This window comes from Schistosoma mansoni, chromosome 3 (assembly GCF_000237925.1).
Source record: "Schistosoma mansoni strain Puerto Rico chromosome 3, complete genome".
Lineage (NCBI taxonomy): Eukaryota > Metazoa > Platyhelminthes > Trematoda > Strigeidida > Schistosomatidae > Schistosoma > Schistosoma mansoni.
This window is the reverse complement of record NC_031497.1, coordinates 22,451,848-22,476,382: the sequence shown is the minus strand read 5'-3', so window position 1 is coordinate 22,476,382 and position 24,535 is coordinate 22,451,848. Positions and strand designations below refer to the sequence as shown.

Sequence of the window (24,535 nt, the reverse complement as noted above, 5' to 3'; positions counted from 1 at the left end):
TGTTTTAAATTGCACTATTTCGGTAACTCTTGGCACATTAATTCGAATACTCTAAATTATCTTAATGGAGTTAAGTCTTTACAAGTGAAGTTGCCAGACATCTCGATAGTGGACATAAGGTAAATGCAATATTTAACAGACAACAAACAATATTACTCTATTCGGCTGAGGCAATCGATATCAAACGTTTCCGACCTAATCTATTTCTACAGAAGAATAATGTGATTTGTATTTTCCTCTCATAGTGATAAAGTGTTCACTTAATAACCCTTTTTAATGTTAATTTTTAATATTTTTTTCAGCCAAGTTCTCAACCTTTTATATTTGTTTTCATTTCGTCTTCTGATATTCGTCTCTTAGAAAATCTTATTGGTGTTTACATATTTTTTTAACAGTTGAGATCATGAATCAATTGAAGCTAGACCATCATGGAAAACTTGGAAGTACTGTTTGTTTTATTTATTTCGTTTATTTTATCATGTTGAGCGATTACCCAATCACTTAATAATTTCATATTTTATAACCTCTGAATTATTATTTTCCAGCATATAAATACATATAGACCTTAACTATGTTTATTCATATTCTTCTTATTATTATGACTTCAGCTACGTCTCCAACATACATCTAAACTTCATAAATTAAAGTATGCTAAATATCTATTAATAATTATACTAACAATTGTAATTTAAGATTATATGCGGCTGATGAGAAACCGTGAAATAGAATGAATTCACTTTATTCTGCAAATCTTGTTGTTCTTACCCTGTTTAAATTTGTCATTAGATCTGGTTGCACGAAATATCATGTAAAAATAGTTAAAATTAACAGTTCACTCTAGTTTTATATTTGGAATTCTTATGGAAGTGAAGCGACATAGTTGGCAATCTTATTTTGACATCTGATAACCCTTATCTCCTAGTATGATGAGACAAAATCTAAATATCGAGAAGCTTGGAGTAAATCTGCTTCGACCGTCCGTAATTCCATTAGGTTCTAAGAGGAAAAAATTGTTAAGGAGTCTATAGAATGCCCTAGGCGCTTGTATTCGTATATAAACCAAAGGACAAGAAGAAGAGGAAATATTCCAGTATTGTGGGTTGGACAACTATGGTACAGCTCAAGTATTCTCAAACTACTTTAGCAATGTATATAACATAGAAGTACTCTATTCGTCAGCCTATACAAATCCCCCAACCACACACACTGGCTGACGTGACCACTAAAGAATTCGATGTCTTTGGTTTTCTAAATAAGCTAGACATAGGCAAATCCATGGGACCTGATGAATTGCATACTTGGTTACTAAAGGAATTAGCTAACCTTTTTGAGAACCCTTTAAGTATATGTTTTAATATATCCGTCACTCAAGGTCATCTACCAAAAGACTGGAAAAACGCCATAGTAAGTCCTGTCTTCAAAACAGGTAAGAAACATAAACTTGATAATTACCAACCCTTTAGCCTAACTAGTGTGGTTATAAGAATTTTAGAAAATATTATTTGGAAAGAGCTGTTTAAGTATCTCGATAAAAACTGGATCTTTTCGTAAACGCGGCATGGTTTTAGAATAAGTTATTCCCGTCTCACTAACTTATCAGTGGCTCGTGAAAGCCGGTTCACTCTTAAAAACCATAAGTTACCTATAGTTGTAGCCTACATTGACTTCAGCAAAGCTTTGACAAAGGTCCTCACAACCGGCTGTTATATAAGTTAAGAAATGTCGGGGTTGGAAGCAGTCTATTGGTGTGAATAAAAGACTTCCTAGTTGAGCGCCAACAAAGAGTACGGGTGAACCCCAGGTTGTCTAGCTTGGAAACTGTGCCTTGTAGAGTGCCTCGGGGTACAGTTTTGGGACCACTGTTATTCCTCTTATATGTAAGTGACCTTCCTCGTCTCTTGTCATCATCGACCTTGCCATGTGCTGACGATCTGAAGATATGGAGAGCGATAAGAAGTGAGCGTAATAGCTTAGAACTCCAAAATGACCTGAAAAAATTATATGAATGGTCTCAAACCTGGCAGTCGGCGATAAATACTTCCAAGTGTATTGTTATGCATATTGGTTATCAAGGTACGGATACATACATGATGAATAACATTAAGCTACCTGTTGTCCAGACACACAATGACTTAAGAGATACTGTTAGCCAAAACTTAAAAACGACTGCACACTAACATGCAATAGTTGCCAAAAGTTTTAAGACCTTATGGTCAATATGTAGGGCCTTTAGTCGCGTCAATGCCAAAACTTTTTTGACTTTGTATACAGTATTCGTGAGTCCTAAACTGGAGTACTGCATACAAGCGGATAGCCCCTGATTAAAAAAAGACAGTGAGCTTTTGAAAAAGGTTTAGTGAACAGTAACTAAGTTGATCCCCGGAATAGCGAAGCTCCCGTATGATGCTCGACTTGCTATGCTAAACCTATTCCCTTTGTCATATCGAAGAACTCAAGGTGACCTGATTACAGTTTTCAAATTACTTTGTGATAAGTTTGCACCTGATATGCCCTCATATTTTTGTCTTCCAAAACAGAGAATTTACGAAAATACTCCAAAACATTTCACAAGCAAAGAAAAAATTACTTGTCCGCTGACTATCGACTTTCCCATCGAGTCATCAACGAGTGGAATTCATTACCTCAGCACGTGTTTGAGGCTCCATCCGTCGACTCCTTCAAAAGAAAGTTGGATCAGCCGAGAGACCATCATTGCCAGGACTGACACAGGCCATCAAGCCTCCTGTCCTTTCCGAACTTAAACTGATTATGCTGAGTTAAAAACAGCCTTTTAATAATCCTCGCGTAACCGTTAACCTTCTAAGATATTCACTTTTCATGTAATATAAAACAATCACGAGTCGTTGTTTATGTAACAAACTATGATAACTCAGTGTGCATAAATTCAATTAGTTGAGGTCTTCAGCAATAATCATGGGTGGTCACTTGCTATTAAAATTCTGTTTAAGTCCTGAAAATTGCTTGTTCTTTTTCTAAAATATAATCGCAACGATTTGCGAGAATTACCTTGATTCATAAAAAGTTCAATGACAGATAATAAGCATACAGGTTCGCAACTCGACCTGTTTTCATCTAATAAACAGTAGGTCCATAATTCGCCTAACATTTTAAGGTTATAAAAGTATATGTTTATTTTCTCTTTTTTTGTGATTTAACAGTTGAACTGTTATTTGAGTTTTGCCATTAAGCAGCATTCGAAATTAATGAAGCGTATGTGAAAATAAGTGGTCTTTAAATACATGAATATAAAAAATAGAGGTGGTCATTTGATAAGAAATTTCTAATGATATTATTTGGTAGATAATAAGAACCAGTTGTTTATAAATGATGAATAACATGTTGAGTCACTTCATCAAAACTGGAAGACATAAAAATTCACTGTTTTTGTACCTTGGATACTCCTCATAAACATAATCAAATGGAAGTATGCATAGATAAGTTATGCCAGAAATTGAAACGTTTAAAAATAAATACTCGATGGATGTTGATGATAGAAAAAAGAAAATAATTGACAATAATCATAATTAAATCTTACAGTATATTCGTAAAATACTTTTATTTCGAATTGAAAATAGAGTGGAAAAAAGCCAAATCAAAATATCACAGTCGTTACTTTAAGTTAAACAGAAATAAATACAATAGATTCTGGAATACGACGTTTGTTGTAAAGGAAGGAAGAAATCCACTCGGTTTTTGTTTGTTTAACATATATTCATATTACCATTAGCCAATATACCAGGTTGATGAACAGAATAAGCTTTACAATCAAGATTAAGTTTTTTTATACAATTTTTCACCGGGGCTGATTTAGGTCGCTCACATGGAATTTCAGCTGCTGATAAACGAGGGAAATGTCTTATGTTTTGAGAAAATTGTGTGGCAGGTATAGTTCGATCTATATTTATTCCATCTGTATTACTAAGGCATCTGTTCATCGTATTGGAGGATCGAGTATGATATGCTATTTGATTAGAAGCAATAAAAAAATCCATTCATATAAACTACGGAAGTTATTTGTTTATGAAATACACAGTTCGAAATCAATTGAAAACAAAGGTGTCACCTTATAATGTCCTCAAAATAAAAGAGCAACGACAACAAACTTTTATCAAAACACACTAAGCCTACTCCTTCACATTAATTAATATTTAACTAGATGATTAGTTCACTTTAGGGTGATTATCGCTGGTTTAAATAAATCAAACGACAGAGATATTTGTAATGCTGAAAAATCAAGCATTCATTGTTAATTGCATACCTATTTATTTACCTGTGAAGTTTTTCAGTATGTAGTAATTCCAACAAATGTTAAAAATCACTTAGTTTCGAGTAGTTGTTCTTTAGCCAATATTAAACCAGAAACTACATATTTAGACTATATCCAGCCTGAAAACGTAACGTATTCATTGTTCTATTTTTTTGTTTTCTCAATGAACAATATTGTAATTGATGGTATTAACAAAAGTTATGGAATGGTAAAAAAGTACACAAATAAAATGATAGTTCCGCTTTTAATGGGATGTATATTTTTTAATTATGGGATGATGTATAAACATAAAGTGTTCGCAATATCTTAATTAAAAACTTTTCACCAAATTTCAACCTCACCACTGAGTTAGATAAATGAGATTTAAATATTATTACCCATTGACTCGAATAAATTGGTTAGTCATATTTAATATTTTATACTTGAAATCGAAGTTTATACCATAGACTTTACATTTGATTTCAACAGTAATTGATTCTAAGCAATTTTCTGTTCTACTTCTAAATCTAATTCATATTTGACACCGACTGTTATATGCTGCCTATTTTATGCTTTCACCCTGTTATGGACATGTTTTCTTTTTCTTTTAAAAGTCATATTGTTTACTCAATTTTCGTGGTGTCCTGGGTGAAAGAGCTGTTTACACTTAAATTAGTAATTACAGTAAATAAGAAACCAAATGTTTATTTGTCACCATAGTTATTGATGATCCCAAAGTAGTTACACTCAACAACACTTTATTTCGTTGATTACTAAGTCAGGCCCTTCTACAGAACTCATCAGTTGAGCTACAACGTGAAAATATGAAACCTCAGTCAACAAGTATTAACTAACTTCTAATTATTTATTTTAATGCAATCATTTATATTGTAGACATAAACAAATACACTGTTTAGTGTACCTTTGTCCTGACTTCTCACTGAAATCGATAAACTTCCCTTTATTCGTTGGCTGAAAGCTACTTAAATCAATAAACAACTATGAAACGCATGACTTAAGAAAAAAACCATGGATTATTCAAATTGGTTACTAATAATATTTATGTACAAAATTTTACATGATTTACTTTTATTGTTCTGAACAGAAGACCACATGTAAGAGCTAAGAGTTTGCGACCATTGTGGACGAGGGAATGATGTTCTTGGATGTGATATTAATTGTTGAGAATCAGTAACACTAGAATCGCTATGATTTTCACTATCAACAAATTGATTGATATTGTTACTTTGATCTTCACTGACTTGATCATTTTGTACAATTGACTCTTTTGTTAAAGTAGTTATTTTAATTGAATTGAATTGATTTAAAACATTTTGATGTTTTTTAAATTTATCACCATTATTTATCACTATTTTAACGTGAGTAGGCTAAAGTTTTTAGAAATAAAAAAATAAATGTTTAGGAAATTTGATATATATATATATATATATATATATATATATATATATGATGGATTAGCCTTTCAGTAATATAAAATATAAAGCCCCTATTCAGTAAAAAGATAGCTTGAAAACCAATGTGTTTTATTTTATCTCGTAATAGACAAGTAAAATGTGAAGACCTATTAAATGAATTATATAAGACAGATAGTTATAGTAAATGAAACAACAGTTGGTCACTTGCGCTAGGTAGGTGGAATTTATACAAGATAGAATTACTCCTTAAAACCATAATTTATAAGAAAACATAATTCCTATCAGTCGAACTTAATTATCAGTTGGTTGAAACAGTAGAAAAATGATGGTCAGATAAATCGGCTGTATGCAATATTTAAATATAACTCAGATGGTAGATCAGTCATTTAAATTATTCTCATTTTCTGTTAGCAATCAGATAATGTTGATATTTTAAAAAAATCACTGATATCTAACATCTGAATAAAAACAACTGGCCAATATTCTTTCCTTAAAAAACTTCCTAATATTATCTCATATAACTACAGGTAATAGGAAATAAATCCATTCGGTCATAATTGACTTTGAAACTTGGAAAAAATGCGTGTCAACCCATGTTGTCGTATGAAATAGTTCAGACAACATGAAATTAATAAGAAAACTAGTAAACTTGTCAAAATTGCACAGTGATCATAAGACTGAATATTGAGGATACGGTTTGAAAAGACAAAGTGAAATGTTTTATGTAGGAATACCGAAATTCAAAATTTAGAGTAAGATAAATGGTTGATACATCTGCTTTACTGTGCCCAATTCTGAGGCGATTCACCCAACATCTCCAACAACTGATGATAGATATCACGCGAACCTTAACTAGTTAGTCTGTATCCAATTACACGGGTCAGACCAACAGTCTATGACTTCATGAACTGATAGTTTACAAGTGTAAATAAAAAATCATGCTAACGACCAGATCTTGAAGCACAGGGTTACAAACCTTAGTGAATTTAATTTGTTCAAGCATATATTGTTATTTTTGTTTGACTTATCACCCATGAAATCATGAAATAGCGTCTAGAATAACTAAGCTTTACTACTCATTATCGCTAAAAGTAGTGGTCGTAGTATTCAATGTAGCGCGAGAACTTTAGAAGGTAATTCTATTGTGTCTTAAAATCAAAAGCATGGTCCTAAACGTGTATACAAGGATAGTACTATGAATTACAATGAAGCATAGTTATTCTCACTGTTTGATTATTAAAGATTGAATGGTTTCTATAACTTTTGGATGTTCTTGCAAAATGTTTGGCACAAATAATAATCCAGAAATATTATTACAAAGAATCCTGAGTAAATAAATAACCGACATTAAATCAACAAGTTTCGATAGTTATTTATTGACTCTGAAGAAGTGGCCTACATTAAATCACGAAACGTCAAAAATACAATTTCTTACCTATTGGGATATAACAAAAATATATATATATATATATTATTAATTTTGTACCAAATGCTCAATCTATTTGAAACTATCAAGTCCAACCTTGGTATAGATACCTAACGAATCCTGCGGTACATCTTGTCGTATTATTACTCTTTATTAAAATCTATGTATTTACGGTCAAAGTGGTTTCAGGGATTAACACTCATTCATCATATGTTATCATATGAAAGTTATGAGGATATACCACCTTAAACTAAGATCAGATCTTATATCAGAAAACACTTAATCAAAGTTACTTAGTCAATCACATCAACTACTGCAGTTCGCTTATGTGTTGTACTTATGAAAAAATGGAACTGAACAACTAGTATTCTGGAGCTATTCACTTAAAAATATTTAAGCTGACTAATTTAGAATTGGTTAAAGTTTCATTTAAAGTAGTTACATTTTACTATAAATTTTAAATCAATGTAAATTTCAGCATAAAACGTAACGATAGAAGAGGTGGTATGAGGCTGTTAGCTGAATGCAGCATTTGTGATTTGGTATATCTCGGACTTGTCAGTCTTATTTACTTTTATCTAGGTGTTTATTCCCGTTCAGGGATTCAAATTCAGAACTGATTACAATAATACGATGATTATAATAGTACGGTATCCAATACAAAGGATCTAGATAGCATTGAATCCTATTGTATAACCCATAAATAGCATTAGGATTAACATTTTTAGCTAAATGGGTTGACCGTCAAAAATCGAGCCCGGAAAAGCCCTAACCTTTTAGATAATAGCAGCTTTTTATTACCTATACCCCATGACCAGTAACTCCCTTGAATCAGATAATATTAGGAGCGGACTTACACCACACCTGTTGCTGGATGACTCAGTCTTTAATTTAATAACGAGTTCTACATTGAGATCAAAAACATCGATAATATTAAGAGTGAGTTAGACAATATCTATAAGCATTTAAGCGATATACGTTCTAAAATGGAGTTACTTGCGGGATCTTTATCAAAGCATGATGATCTTATGCAAGAACTAAAGATACTACCACCCCTTCAACTATTATTAATGAAAGTTGTGGTTCCAGAGGAACTTGAAGACATTGTCAAAGTAGAATCTGTTATCGATTTTATCGCTGACGAAGTTAATAAGCGAATGATCTCTCGAAATAACATGATTATCTATAACATACCTGACACAATCGCCCTTAAATCTGTAAGGAATTCCATATTAAAAACAGTCAACCTTCAATATAGCCCATGTCAATGTAGTCGTATTATTAAAAAGCACCAGAAATACTCGTGCCTTATCTTGTTTAGATTCGGTCCACATTTATTAGCTGAAAAGTTGAAAGAATCCGAACGGTTAATCTGCGCACTTACGAAGTTTAGGCACGATCGTACAGTCTCAGATAAAACCACCAATTAAAGACTGACACAAAACGCCAAGATTATAGTTGATGAACGAACGAATCAAATATGAGGTAACAGGCTTGGACTTTAGTGCAAAATTCATCCACTCCCTTAGCCAAATACTATTTCAGCATTATAGCTGATGTCAGTTTGTGATTAAAACATTAAATCTAATTCCTAACCCCTAACAATCATCTGTCATAATTCTAATTCCTCACATTGCTTATAATCCTCATTTAGTTCTAGTTGGTAGGCGGATATTTTCAAGGTTATTTTAGCGTTGCACAAAGGTCATCCATAATTTCTAGTCACAAGCCCACTGGTACGGCTAACCTATCACATGTTAGCAAATACTCTGATTTATCAATGAAGAGTCCTCACTTGCCTCTTATGCTTGTAGTGACCTCAGGTAACCAATGTATATTTAATGGCGTCAATAATCCGATATCTCCCAGTGTAACATTAGAAGCCCATACCCAAATACCTAGTTCTAAAATGAAAGCTCTTAAAAACACTGTTAAGATTAAAAGCCCATACCATGTAAGAAGAATGTATGCACAGAACCGTCTGGTTCCACACCGAATACCAAAAATATTGCAATGGCCTTACCACACAAAATATACTTCCCGACACCATGTTTTACCCTACTAATTATAGGGGTGGTTATATGGGCACGCTTCATTCAAACATCGCATAAGACGGCCACCACAAACGTCGTATAAGCAGTCCTAATATTAGACAGAATGCAGAGAACCAACGTATTACAGTTTATTCAAGCCATAGCCATGTACATACAGAGCTCCTGATAGTTCGGATAATGTGAAAGCTCTTGTTATCAATGAGTTTACACATGCATCTGCTCTAAACTACAATGCTAAGGTTATTACAAAGGATTTCAATTATCCCGGAGTAAACTGGGATACCGGTACTTGTCAGTCATGTAATGATGAATTCTCGGCAACCATTAACATGCACTGCTGGTCACAGTGGGTTCATACCCCAACAAGGGGTGATAATATACTTGTGCTAATATTTAGTAGAGATGTTACCCCACTATATGTACAAGTATACAATGAATTTGAAAGCAATGACCATAAAATAGTAGTTTATGCTATCCCTATCTATCCTCTTATAACTGACCCATGCAGAAAACAAGTCAATATAGAGACTATAAGCATGCTGACTGTGACCTCCTGCACTCATTGGCTAAATTCTCAGACTGGGATAACTTTTTCGCGTGTAATAATCTCATGGATGCTATCGACACATTCTACCTGATCGTTAACTTATGTCTAGATTCCTGTGCACCTCTTAAAACGTACAGGTTTAGTAAGCCCTACGAACTATATATATCAGCTGCAGAAACGTTATTTTAAGTTAAACGATTTCGCGGCAGTTGCACAAATAATAATGTTTAACCAAATTAAAGAGGAGCACAGGTTAAAAGCCATTAATGAGGAGCTGTAAGCACTTAATACTAGCTCAAAAATACAAAACCTTATTCTCTTTTTCAATAAACACGTTAAAACAAATCAAAATGTCGATATATCATGCATCTTGCATAATAGCACTTCAGTATACGATCCTAAAACTATATCAGACCTTTTCAATGGTATTTTTGCGAACGTTAAAGAATTACTAAATGACACTGTTCCAAGAACCATGTGTGTGACTAGTAACACAATAAAATCTATCTCCTTCACATGCCCGAAAACTAGTAAGGTTATAAATATCCTTAAGATTTCGAGAGGTCATGGAGTAGACGGGGTTTTATCCTTTCTCAACAAATATGGTGGTTTAGATATTCCACGTCCTCTTCTAAAGCTGTTTATTCTCTCCATGGAATCAGGTACTTACCCTTACTGTTGGAAAACCGTGCATATCATACCACGTTACAAATTTGAAAATAAGACTGACATGAAGAATTATCAGCCAATAAATATTACTCCAGTTATCTCTAGGATTATGGAAAAAATTGTTAGTAACAAACTCTACAATTATTCACTAGCTGAAAATTTATCAATGATTCTCAACATGGATTTCTTAAAAATCGATCTTGTATGACATGCCATTTTGACTTCTTTAATTTAGTCTTTTCTCAACGTAACCAGGGATATCTAATTTTAGTGCTATATTTTGACATTTTTAAAGCCTTCGATATGGTTAACCACCAACTTCTTATCGATAAGCTCACATCTTATGAGATCTAAAACCCTCTGCTTGGTTGGTTTAATTCCTTCCTTAGTCACCGACATCAAATAGTTAAGATTAACTCTTCTTTATCGAACACTGTCCCTGACAGAAGTGGTGCAATCCAAAATAGTATCATAGGCATTTTGTTCATTTCAGTTTTTATCAATGATATTTGTGAATGTTTTCGTGTGGGTAAGCTCCTTCTGTACGCAGATAATCTTAAAGTAGTTTATTCATTTTCTCTTCATGAGCTGAAAAATATGAAAAATCGCATCAGCATGAAGCTTAACAAGGTAGCTCAGTGGTGCTAAAAATGGCATCTGCAGCTTAACACAGCTAAATGTGGATGGATATGCTTTGGTAATACATCACTCAACGTAGATCATACCATAAATGATGAGGTTTTATCTAAGTTACATACAGTGGTAGAATTAAGACTTAAATACTCCTACGATTTGTTGTTTACAGAACAGGTATTAAAACAGACCTCTAACTCTCAACGTCTTATGGGTTATATAACTCAAAACCTTTAAAACAATGGGTCATGTATGTTGATGCACAAAGTTTGTGTTCAACAACACCTAGAATACTGCACGTTTATTTTTAGTAGTGTGCGCATAAAGGAGAAATCAAGGTTAAAATCAATACAGAGAAGACGTACACTTCGGATTCTTGGAACTGGTTGTACCTTGAATTATAATTCCAAATGTAATAAACTTGGGCTCGACCCTTTATAGAAGAGGAGACATAAACTGAATCTAATCTTTTTCTTCAAAATACTTAATAATACCTACTGTTCTTCTGAAAATGTATCAAATGTTCTAGCACCTGTAAGTGTATCTTATTCCACAAATAAGATTATAGGAACTTTAAATGTTTGACCATTCTTCTTGCTGAATTCACTAAGTGAAACCACCTACCAGCTGTTAGTTTACGTTAAAACCATCCCTGGCAACCCTAACTAATTTGAATAATATCTAACATGAACAGTATATCACTGAGTCACATGACACATGCATCATGGTAGACACGACTGATATATTTTGGTAGTTATTGCTTTTACTGAAAGACGAAATGCTCGTCTTGGATTTTACTAATAGCTACACTTCATCTATTCTATGAAAACTTGTGACAATTGCTTTATCATGCCAATCTACGCAGGATCCATATATGTCAATCAAGACTGGCTGAAATTCACTCAAAAATATTAAAAAAATGGATAGTACGAAATTATAAAAAATTCAGTTGTCGATTTTTTATTATGGCTACTGATTGATCGATCTAGAAACTAGACAGAAAACGTCGAAATCGCTTACCGTGCTCAATATTTCTTAGGACTTTGGTTTTTAGATAAAGTTGGAAACTGTAGTATAGAACGTTTGAAGAACTGTTCTCTTACTCAGAGGTCTTCCAGTCACTTTGCAGTATTCATTAACATAAATGTCTGTGATAAAGCTGTAATTACAATTTTCCGTATTTATTCGTTTACTGTGGAGGATATTCTCACCCTCTCAACCCGATCTCTTTGTTTTTTATTATTTTTTTTTGACAATAAAGAGCTAAATTAGTTGAGGACATTGGAAACTTAACTTTATCAAGAAAGTTCGATAAACTATAATGAATTATTTAGTGATGATATCTAGGCCTATTATCTGTGTCATTACGTTCGATATATTATGTGAATATTTTGTAGATAACTTTTAGTGAGTTGTACCATTTTTAATTATTTTTTATAATATGATCAGTTGCCTTCACGTAGGAGAAGAGGATGGTGTCTTTTTTATATATCAAAGACTCAACTAATGAGAGATCAAATAGTGATTTGTTATAACTTTGTGTTCAAATTCTTTTCATTGGCTTAAAAATTAAGTAGTAATATTAAAAATTGTTTGTATTTGTGAATTAATGCAAACGATTGGCATCTTTCCTCTAGGGATTTTATGTGATATGTTTAGTATATGTATATGTGTTATTTCTTCCGAATGCCACTCAGATTTGTAAACTACTTTATTTATTAAAGTAAAGCAAAAACAAGTCCCTGTTTACCATTCACTACCAACTTAATATGCACTTATTGATATTCACATACACAGTTTTGTTCTTCATTTAAACACCAATAGTTCTAAGGTTGTAATATGTCAATTATATAAAATTGTTTTTAAGGCCAGCTAAAGTCATGATAAAAATTATTGCGCATTTTTTAGTAATCATAATAAACAATGATTGAAGACCACTGTCAGAAGTGTATTAATTTAAGTTACTACGTATTGTAAGAAAATAGAACGAGAGAATCAATAGAAGTAGATAAAGAGACTGATTGAGCATAAAAATGTGTCTCAGGTTGAAAGAACGTTAGTAACTGATTTAATCTGTATCATTTTAATCGATTTAAAGTCGCGTTAAATAGCCTTGTTTATAATATTTATACATTATCATATGTAAATCAAAACATCCACTCAAGTATATCGTTTAAGCTTGGTAATCATATCCTTTTTTGGAGCTTAACCCAATGAATGACATCCTCCTTTATTTTGGTAATTATTTGGGCGTTAATTGAATTACATAGAGGTTAATTTAAAAGTTCTAAACGTTTCTCGTGCAAAAAAACGACTAGTTTTAATAGACAGATAAGACGTGTAGGAAGACCATCATACAGGATCATTAAAAAATCTTATTTTGACAAATTTTTTATAGCATTAAAACATAAGAGTCGTCAGTGAACCAACAAATATTATAAGAAACAATAAACAGTTCTTGTGACAATCAAACAGGTAATCTTTATTTACATGTGTTAAACCAGCTGAAACATATGATTAATGGAACTATAACTCAATATTTTTTTAAAAGAAGCTGTAACCACCGTACAAACCTGTAATACCATTCGCTTTTTCATAACAAAAAAGGTAATACTTTCAAGGTATTTCACAAATATGCTTAACCAAGTGTAACAATTTAACAAGGTTTTATGTAATGGGTTATGAGTGAGAGTAAACAAATATGATTTGATATCTCAGAGTAAACTGGAGTAAAATGCGGACCCGTTAAACGGCTGATACTCTTTAAGTTAACATGAAAGTCCAAAATATATGTGATATTGAAACAGTATATTATATCAATTTTTCTTTAAAATAAAATGCTTTTATTTCGATTTTAATGACATCATGTAATTTTTGAAAATTAAATTTTTTAAATCTCAACAAATATTGGACTCACTCAAACAAAACTTTAACTAGCCTTTGTTTTCAACCTTTAGCAAAACGAATGTTTAGGTAGTTGTATTATAGAAACTATAATGAATGGGTTCATTATCATTTTAAAAGTCGATAAATTCAAATTGTGTTTTGTAACACAGTTTAATTAACATTAGGATTAGAACATTCCAGCCTAAGAATGTTAGTTATGCTTTCCTCGGAGTCATTTTAAAGTTTTGATAGGAGGTATTACGAGTCAATAAAAAAGCACGTGAACTTAGAAACGCGGTACTAAATTCTCTATTGTCGCACATTAGAAAAGATTTGTTTTCTACATTTTTCCTGAAGCAAACCTTGGACAATTTTTCACTATGAAAATTTCGGCATTGTCATCTAGAGAAATTAGTTTAATTTGACGAGTAACTAAATTCAATCAAATTAATCTTCGGACCACATCGAACCTATGAAATCACCATACATAAAAAAAAAGTATTTTCGGATTTTAAAAAATTTTATTAGTAATAGTGATTTCATTTTTACCTGAAATTAACTATATGAAACTGTCAAAAAACTTGAAAAATATTCATGTAGTAAACCAACGAATACTTTAATTAATCGAAAAAGCTGAGCTAAAGACTATTTGATATGATACAGAACGGTAGGAGGTAACTTTGTTTTCGTATGCGAAAATCGCTGGTATGCAGAGATAGGTTTGCAAAAAGTCACATTATTAGTTTATTTTTGTGATCGAACAAAATAAACACAATAATTGACAATTATACGTATCCTACATAATCAGTTTGTAAGCGCAAGATGAGAAACGAATAAATCGATAAAATTTCACTCTCTATCATTTAATAGTATTAGGATTATGTACTTTCTCAATATTTCCTGTTTATAATAACAGTAGAATACAAAATAAACGTCAAATAATATATACGAAATGTATAGAAATCTAACATGGAAACGAAAATTTGTTGGATATTTGTGACTGATAAAAATTTTATCAGATGTCAATTAAATAATTTATTGTAAGATTAAAAAAGAACTAGTTAACAGTAGGTATGAATAAAAGCCTGCAACAAATGTGAAACTAAACAAAAATACTGAAATCATTAAAATAACTGAGTACATAACTGGTAAACATCATCTTCACAGATCTTTCTACCCTACATCATGTCCATAAATAATTTACCAAAGATTTAACCGAACTGAACTAGACAAACCAAAGAATTATATTATTTTACATCGTACTCAAATAAAATTAATTTCTAGGTTGGGAAAAACCACTCATTATTGTTTAAAAAACTATAATTAGGACTAAACAATTATAAGTACATCATTTTATGTAAATAAGACAGTTGAAGATTTACTTATTCTGTTTAGATTCATCTCTAAAAATATTTATCAACATGAAACGAAAGATGTGCTATAGTATGAGACCTTTTTATCACTATGTTCAGTTCATTATAAAATAATAAGTAAATTGTCCTTGATAATTTCTTTCATTTCAAAGAATAACATTTTAAATAGCCTACCAGCAGATTTAACATGATATGAAGCATTTTTTCACATAGTTACGTAAAATAATGTTTTCAATTGTTTTAGAATTATTAAGTGTAAGTTCATCCGTCTCGTTAGGTTTAATATTCATTATCTTACACAATCAATTCATTAGACCCATGATATATTTTAATAGATTTACTTTATCATTTACTCTACTGGTCACGTTTTTTTCACTTTATAAGTAAGCATTCCTTAAAATTTCCACTTCGCTTTAGTCACTTGATATTGTGTACAACAGATAGATTACATGTCTTAAGCAAATTCAATTTTATCAGATTTATAATATCTTATTCGGAAACGTCGAGATCATTCATGAGATTTTCAAAGAACATGGTCTTTACACCCATAAAAACATTTATTTATAAATAATAGGATAATGTCAATGAAGTTTACTTGCAAAGTACAATGTGCTCTAAAATTAATCAGTGCTTAGTTTGTACTGAACAATTATATAATTATTTGGTTACTGCAATAGACAGTCATTCACCAAATAACTCAGTTGTTTTGTATTTTTTATTCAGGGTGATTCGGGTTCGAGGTCTTAGGTTCAATAAGGCCTTCTGTGAACTTCTTCCGACTATCTAATATACTTCTGTACTCATCAAGCATATTTACCTAATATTTTCATCCTAAACCTATTTAGTGATTACATATCTCCAGGTGATTTAGGCACACGTAGTGGTATCATTTTTATGTCAATCATTAAATTCCATATTCAAAGTTGAAAATATATGAATGAAATTATTCAGATTGAGAGTAATGTTATTTATGTACTTTAGTGTCCAGTAGCTAGTGAGCATTTATTATTTATCAATAATTTAACTACATACAGTTTTGTTTCCAGATTACAATCAAAATATTATTGACACTATGTTTACAAATCAGTTTTAGCCAACCAGAATAGTTAAATTCAGTTAAGTGCTTATTCAATCTATCTTTAGTTAGATTTCGACGAAAATGCATAGACTATCTAATATTTTTCAGTTGGTTGAAATATTCTTTGACTAAATCGGGACTCGGGTAGCGGATAGATTTCGTGTAGCAATTGACAGAAAAGTGATTAGAGGGCTCTGATGTTATTTACTTTGATAAAGTTGTATCAAGAGTCTCTTTCAAAGTTCACAATCTCAGAATACGTTAGGGCTTTTGCGATGTCACAGATATAGTTAATGATTAGTCATGTCAGAGTATTTCTTACAAGTCATTACTGAACATATTATACTGTTCTTATTTCGATGATTGATATGCAACTCACTAACATATTCTAAATGTCAAATCTATTTGAATCATTAATTTTTACTATGATTAGATCCATAGGCATTTAAAGGAAAATAATTTTGAAACATATCCAGTTGAAAACAATTGGTTAATCTTTATATTATATTCCTGATTGTTACATCATGGGCAATTAAAAAAGCTCACAGGAATCATTGAGGTATCTTAAGTACCATAGATATTATGGAAAACTAAATTTTTTATAAAATGTTTTGTACGGAAGTGCTATTAGATTATGACGCATTGAAGGCATACTTATGCTAGACAAAAGTATGTTTGTGGTAATGAAAACATTTTATCTATCACTATGATTGGTGAACGTCGTGAACAGAAAAAAACACATCATCAATACTATCTAAAAAAACATGAAAATATCAGCTCATTATGATTAAGTTTTCTGGATAGCTTTGACTGCTCTACTCAGTTATTCTTCAATAAGTCAACATGATTTTAAAGTTGATCTGACAATTTCTATTAAACTTTATGTTGTCAATAATCTCCTTTTGATAACACATGGAGAGCAACTGCTAACAAATCTGATTAGATTTAACCACTTTATAGTGAAATAGTTTGCGTTCAAAAGAAGAAATAAAAAATGTCTGAGAACTGATGTGAAATCAGTAACAAGCATTATTTTAGATGTTATTCATGTTTTCAAGTTGTTTTGTTAATATTGTAAGTCGATAACGAAAATTAGAAACCGTATACAAAAAAAAACTTAGAAATACAAAACCAGAGTATATGGACTAATAGCTTAATTACCAAAACATACATGAAGGGAATGAATCGAAACGAAACAAATTTATCAGTCAGAAGTCTATGGATTAAATAAAGATAAATTCTGAACACCTTTATATGATTATGAAGAAATTAGTGACTACTTCTCTGTCTCATGTATTAATAAATGTTAAAAAAAAATTAAAGTAAAAGCGATCCTAATTATTTTGTTTATTTAAGTTCATTGACAATAAATGTGGCAAAATATTGATCAGTAGTCTCTAGACGATATACACAATCACATTTAAATATATTTCATGAAACAATTACTGATTATTTAAAATAAATGTTTATTCAATTTCAACGAAAATATAAACATTAAACAAAACTAGAAAATGAAATTATTTTTAGGTATTTGTTTCTTCAATAACAATTTAATCCATTTACGTTGTTCTAGTCACACTAACAGGGAAACCTGATGATAGTAGAGTACATGACTCACTAACGATATCTATTATCAATAATCTCATTCATTCATTTCAAACATCATCATAGTTGTCTGAAAAAACAAATACTTCACGTTGTGGTACCATTATTTTCAGTTTGCAATATCTAACAAATGTTTGCTTAACCTAAAATATTTCATAATACATAATCCAAACAAATATAATTATTTCTAAACTTATTTCGTATCATATTTTTATTGTTATCATTTCAGCTTTTACGATGAAAAATGTGTTAGTAACGTCTAAGAAACTTCTAGATTGTGCTGTTTCTGTAAAAACAAACCAGTATCAGGGAAGAGTGAGACGTTGTATTGTAGCTGTTTGTTATTCGGCCTCTTACTGTGATGATTTATATGAAGTGATGTATTCAATATAAGTATACTTCATACATAAGTGTTGAATTTACACAGTAAGTTTTTATCAAATACTTTTTCGTAATAATATTATGTCATTAGAAGAGTTGGATTTTTTATTGAGTTATAAACATTGAAATTATTTATTTATGAAACGTTTTAGTGTATCATTGAACGATATTTTATTTTGTCTTTTTCGACTAAAATTACGTAAATAGTAGATGCCTAGTTATGACATGGGAGAGAAGCTGTTTGTTCTGTTCATAATTTCCTTATAACTTTGCTTTCTCTTTCTTTCTTTCTTTCTTTCTTTCTCTCTCTCTCTCTCTCTATATATATATATATATATATATATATATAAGCTACGCTAAAATAACGTTGAGAAAAATCGTCTACTTACTAAGGCAAAAATAGAGTTGTAAATCATTGTGAGGAATTAGGATTAGGATTTACAGTTAAAAGTTAGGGTTAGGAATTAAAGTAAACGTTTTCATCATGAACTGACATTAGCTCAAATGCTACTTTACGATATGGATGAATGGACTTCGTGCCGAAATCCAGGAGTGACTATCCTTATCTTCATTGTTTAGTCCCAAATTATAGTCTCCACGGTTTATTTTTTCACTCACTGAAATACACTATAAAGTGTTTATGGACTTACATTACTAGAATACAGTGTAAGTATAGTCTAAGGAAGGCCACCACACGTGTTCTAGATTTTTTAGTCACTACCATTTAAATGGAAAAAATATTTAAAATGCCTACTTGATTGACTTGTTAAATATTCGAATTCTTCCATTTAAGGTTTCTAGTATTTTTACTTGGGAAATGAGAATATAAGCCAAGAGAAAATCTAGTTTGTTGGGCAGGAATATATATGACCATTCAAATATATACGATCATGATAAAATCTAACTATTTCTTACACAACTAAAGAAGGTTATCGGGATATATTTCAAATCAATTAAATTTTGAATATACTGACCATAAGACTTTGATCAAGAAACTCCAAGACCTTATCAATGCGAAGTTGTGGATTATTTTAAATATGAGTTTTTAAGTAATTAACTATTAGTAAAAATTCCAAAATGATGTCGATCAGTCTTATGCAAGTCTACTACCTGCTGATAATATATATCACTTTAATTGTTATTTTATCACAATCATATAAAAGAAAACAATATCTGAGAATGCAAAATGTTCCTAATTTGATTCATATAACATTCATTCAATATTTATCTTTACATGTGTTCAGCTTTCCTCTTTCTAATACATATTTAACGTTCGATTAATAATCGTGATACTTAAATGTAGACATTTAGGTAAATATTGATAAATTACCAATCTTATGTTTAATTATATGTTTAGAAGAATATTAGTGAATTTAAAGTGATATTTTAACTATCATAACGTTTTAATCTCCAAGATATAGAATAAGAAATAGACAAAATAATGATGAGTATCCTCATATATCAATACATACAAACTATGACTAAAATTAATTCTACTGTTATGTTTTAAATGAAATAAAATTGGAGAACCACTGTGAATAAATATACTTAGAAGTAGCTTAAGCCTAATAAAAAAAATATGCTGAAAGCAGCATGTTCAAGATGATTCAAGACCCAGTGATCACTAAAACAAATTCTTTTCTATTCCATTATTATCCGGCTTTTCTTACAAGACTACTGATGAGAGGACTCTATACTTTTACTTTGATCGGTAAAATAGTATCAAATGTTTCATTATCGTGTAAGTGATTAAATTTATTAAATGATTTTAAATTACAGTCAAAAGATTCGCTTAAATTGTAGTTAACAAAATAATGGCTTAAATAAATTGGTACATTTATGTAAATACTTGATTATATATATATATATATATATATATATATATATATATATATATATATATAGCACTATTCGCTCAAAACATTAGACATTTGGTTACTCACAATTCAATTTGCTATAATGAGAACTAAACTATGCAGCCTTTGTTGACATATGTTCGTCATGATATACTCACCCAACAAGATTCACCCTATCCTTCAAACCATGTCTTACATCTAAAACATCGAGGTGTACTTGTATTTTCAAGTTTTCCGGATAGATTTTAATTCATTTAATCGAAAACATAATTTTATATTTTCAAAATTAATTAGTTGATTCCATAACTCTCTTAGTGAACCTTAAAAACATTTTTAAATCTAAATTTTGCTTTGATCAAATGACCTAATATTTGTTACATGTTATCCACCTATTTGAGTTAGTAGCATTTAGTCACGTTGCACATAAATATATATTCAATAAATAAGAAAAACTCACATTCTTGACGGTTCGGATATTTCTGCCTTATAGTTTGCCACCTTCTTTGATTATATCTTCTTGATGATAAATTCGGAGTATCTAGTCTAGTTGAAATAAAGTTTTCTTCAGATGGACGGAAAAGCCATTCATGATAAGCATTTTGGAAACTAGAAGGAATTATTCTATTACCTTTTAGATCTGATTCTATAAAAAATCTTGGTAGGGTGAAATTTGATATCTCATTCCATTCATTTGAGTTCATTTGAGGGTTATTTTTATCTAAGGAACTGAAATTATTCGGAAAAATGTCTGGTGAAGCAGTCCTAGACCGCCTCGATTCGATGAATGTCTCGTTTCTATCATTTTCCTTGAAATTCAGCTGGGAATTATTTCCAGGGATATAAATACAGTCGAAAAATGAAGACAAACGATCATTGTAAACATACCTTTTTAGGTTATTTGCAGCACATTTGATATTACGGTTTCTGTGGTTTACATAACCATCAGCGAAACCATCAACGTCTATATCGAATGAAGAGTCCGATAGTCTCCTAGAATAATTCCACTTTTGAAACTCAATTAAATTCCTATGTTTTGTTTTTGAATCCTCTATTTTATTATTTGTTAACTCTAATAAGTTTTGACTAGGTATAGCAAAAGGGATTTTAACTGTAGCATGATTTGTATTTTCAGCCCCATCAATGGGAGACGTACAAATATTTACTAACCGTTTTTGTTTTGAAATATTCTGTATTTCAGGCACATATGAATTGAAATGGTTAAATGTTTTGTCTAACTTATTATGTGAGTCTGAAACCCTGAAATCAAAAATCCCTTCCGAATTATAATGATTGGATTGACATATAAATTCATTTGACTTATTGTTTAATGCATGCAAGGATGTGATTACAGCTTTATATTCAGGTTCAGTTTTATCCCAATTTCGGTTACTGGGTTTACTAAGAAAAGAGTCAATATAGTGATTTGGTACAAACTTATTTGTTCTAAGGTTTTCTAAAACATTGGTTTTATTAGGATAAAGGCATCTATCGAGACCTTTTACGGGCGATGATGAGGCTGAGAGTGATCTTGTGTCATTCATATCTCTTCGCTTCCGCAAAATGCTATCCAACTGTTTTTCTGCAGACTTTCTTATGTTCTCGAAAGATAGATTGTCTTCAGAACTAGTGCTAACTATTGAGGAAAACTCTGAGTTCCTTAGTTCTGTGGACGATGGACGGTTTAAATTTAAGGTTGAAGTTTCAAATGGTATGGGTAATTTTGTACTCTCTCTAAACTTGACATTTTTTTCTCTTAACGATGAGTTTTGGCTCTGCCAACTTTTTTGAGAGGCATAAAGCTCACCGTATTCTTGTCTATACTCCAAGCCCTTCTGGTATGCAAATTTTTGTACATCTAACATGTGACTGGATTTCAGTGGCCAGGTTCCACATAGAAGTTCTCTTAGTTCATTAACAACTTTTGTAACTTGTGTAGAAAGCATTCTTAGGTTTTCACCTTGATTGTAGTTTGATTCATTCTTGTCTATACTACGGTTTTTCATTGACTTTGAATCAGTTAGCTTCCCATGAGATAAAAGATTATCAGTAAGATGGTTCTCACAGTGTTGTGATCGTCCCATCTGTTCAATGTCTTTGGAATTTTTATAATTAGTAATTATTTTATCATTACTTTTTCCCTTTAATATGGTATCTAAATGTTTTTCAGTTACTTTGCTAAAAATTGCTTCCAACTGAACTCTTAGTTTTTCTCTGTTTTCGTTGTATGTTGAGTGTTGATCATTCATTTGATGAAATTCCACAGTATCACACTTGTCACGTAGACGAACATGTAAACCATCTTTATTATGTACGTTATTTTTAATCAAATAATTTACAGAATATTCATCTTTATTATTGATTACTTCTGCAATGTCTTTTGTATTCGAATTGCAATCAAATTTAGATGTTGAACTGTCCTTTCCATGTTGATACTTGTTTGTAAACTCAGTTTTGCGCGCAGTCTCATGTAAATCTACCTCAGAAATATTGTTTTCCAGTTTGTTTGATAACTCATAGATAATAATGTACTCTGGCGCTAAAAATGTCACACGTTTTTTACGTTTATCACTGAGAACAATTGGCTCAGGATTCTTTTGGCCGGACTTTTGATTACATAACAGAGTACTCCTGTCTGGTCGAAATTTGGATGTATTTTCATTTTTCATTTGAAGAGGTTTTTTTATTGCCTTACTTTTGATGACTTTCGTTAGTGGAAGTGAATCCAAATTATTATTTCTTAAATAAACGGCTACAGGTGACGACGAAATTGTAGAGGCTGTCTGGGGAATCATTCTATGTGAAACGCTTGTGCTATTGATTACGTTATCTTGAATAGAATCCTTTCATTAGAAAGCGAATTGTATATATTTGTTTACAATGTCGATTCGTCATTCAATCGTTTAATTTTTATTGATATTTAAAGGAAATAATTAGAGAAAGGTTTTTGGCATTGTGTATGTAATTACTAAAAATTATACCAACTGTCTATTTTCAAAGCTCACTTCCTACGGATACCAAACTTATAGTTGCTGACAAGAAAACATAATGGAGTACATTTTAGGAAAAGTCATATTCTTCAGTTTTGGAATAAAGAAATTAAGTTGCCATCAGGTTTTTAAAGTTAGATGGAGCTTTTCAACTTACATTTGTTCGGCTTTTACATGTAAATCATATAAAGTGCTATAAATCCAGGGCACCTTGCAAGTTGTAAATTTATCACTTAACATATGATGAGCGGTTACTACAATTCTTTAATTACTACCGAAAACGTACCAGTCATCTTTAAAACTTAAGCGGCGTTTCATTAAAAAGGTATTTTGTACTATATCTCTCCTTTAAAAAAATCTAGTTTTTAAGACTCAAATAAATTAGTGAGAAAAAGTAAAACTTTATTTACACCAAATATCTAGTTTGTTTTAAAAAAGATTCATGAAAGCTAAAAATGTTATTAATAATAAACTCTTAGCTAAAAACATCGTTTATTTCCATATCATTCAGTTTTTTGATTCTTAAAAGATTAATGACTCAACAATTAACCCATTAATTTGGACTAAAAAGAGAAATCTTCCAAGTTAATGTCACAACATTGATAGTTATCGGTCACAAAGCCTGCATACAGTAAGCTTAACAAATATACGGTAAATACATACCAAGACTTTTAAATGATATTAAGTTGCTTAATTTTAGCAGAAACGAATAATGTCTTTTGACGTCAGCTCAAAATATATGAAAACAGTATGTTTGGTTTTTGTAAATATCATGTGATTTTATTCATATTAAATTATGCTTAAATATACATTTGCTTCAAACGTAGGATTATTTTAAACAAGTGAAAATTAATTATTTCAGCGGTTGCAATAAAGTTAGGCACATTCATTCAGTAAATCTTGTATTATTCTATATTATTCTAATTTATCATATCTATAGGTCACCACTAGTTTTAATCTCCCTTGTTTTTGATCCGTGATTAAATAAGTTAATCGTCACTTTAGATGAAGACAACAAACATTCAACAGCTAAAAATGTTTTGTCTCTGAATACAATTTAGATTCGTTATAAATGATATTTCGATAAAACCGCGTAAAATACTTGAAACCTTTAGACACATTATTAAGTGATACGTTTGTGATAACTTCTTTGGAAAGCTATGCACCTCATATGACATCGTCAATCTTGGGTTACTGAATTCCGTTTTTACACTGTCACTAGGTAAAACCGTTAAATGTCTAGAAAAACAATATTTATTAAAATAGAACCCACTACGGTTTTCATTAATCAATAGTGAAAGTTTAGAATAAAACTTCACAAATACCAGAGAAGTGTT

General features: G+C 31.0%; 2 protein-coding genes across 2 annotated transcripts; both read right to left on the bottom strand.

Moving 5' to 3' along the window:
* Nucleotides 1–3,722: 3,722 nt before the first annotated feature.
* On the bottom strand, nt 3,723–13,629 carry Smp_160910 (hypothetical protein; the record flags this gene model as incomplete). Its single annotated transcript, XM_018799666.1, has 3 exons — nt 3,723–3,982; nt 5,355–5,655; nt 13,606–13,629. The coding sequence occupies 3 exons, from the start codon at nt 13,627–13,629 to the stop codon at nt 3,723–3,725; spliced, it is 585 nt and encodes a 194-aa protein (XP_018651432.1).
* Nucleotides 13,630–14,365: 736 nt separating this feature from the next.
* Smp_160900 (putative ccaat-box DNA binding protein subunit B) lies at nt 14,366–23,003 on the bottom strand (the record flags this gene model as incomplete). Its single annotated transcript, XM_018799665.1, has 2 exons — nt 14,366–14,388; nt 20,669–23,003. The coding sequence occupies 2 exons, from the start codon at nt 23,001–23,003 to the stop codon at nt 14,366–14,368; spliced, it is 2,358 nt and encodes a 785-aa protein (XP_018651431.1).
* Nucleotides 23,004–24,535: the final 1,532 nt, after the last annotated feature.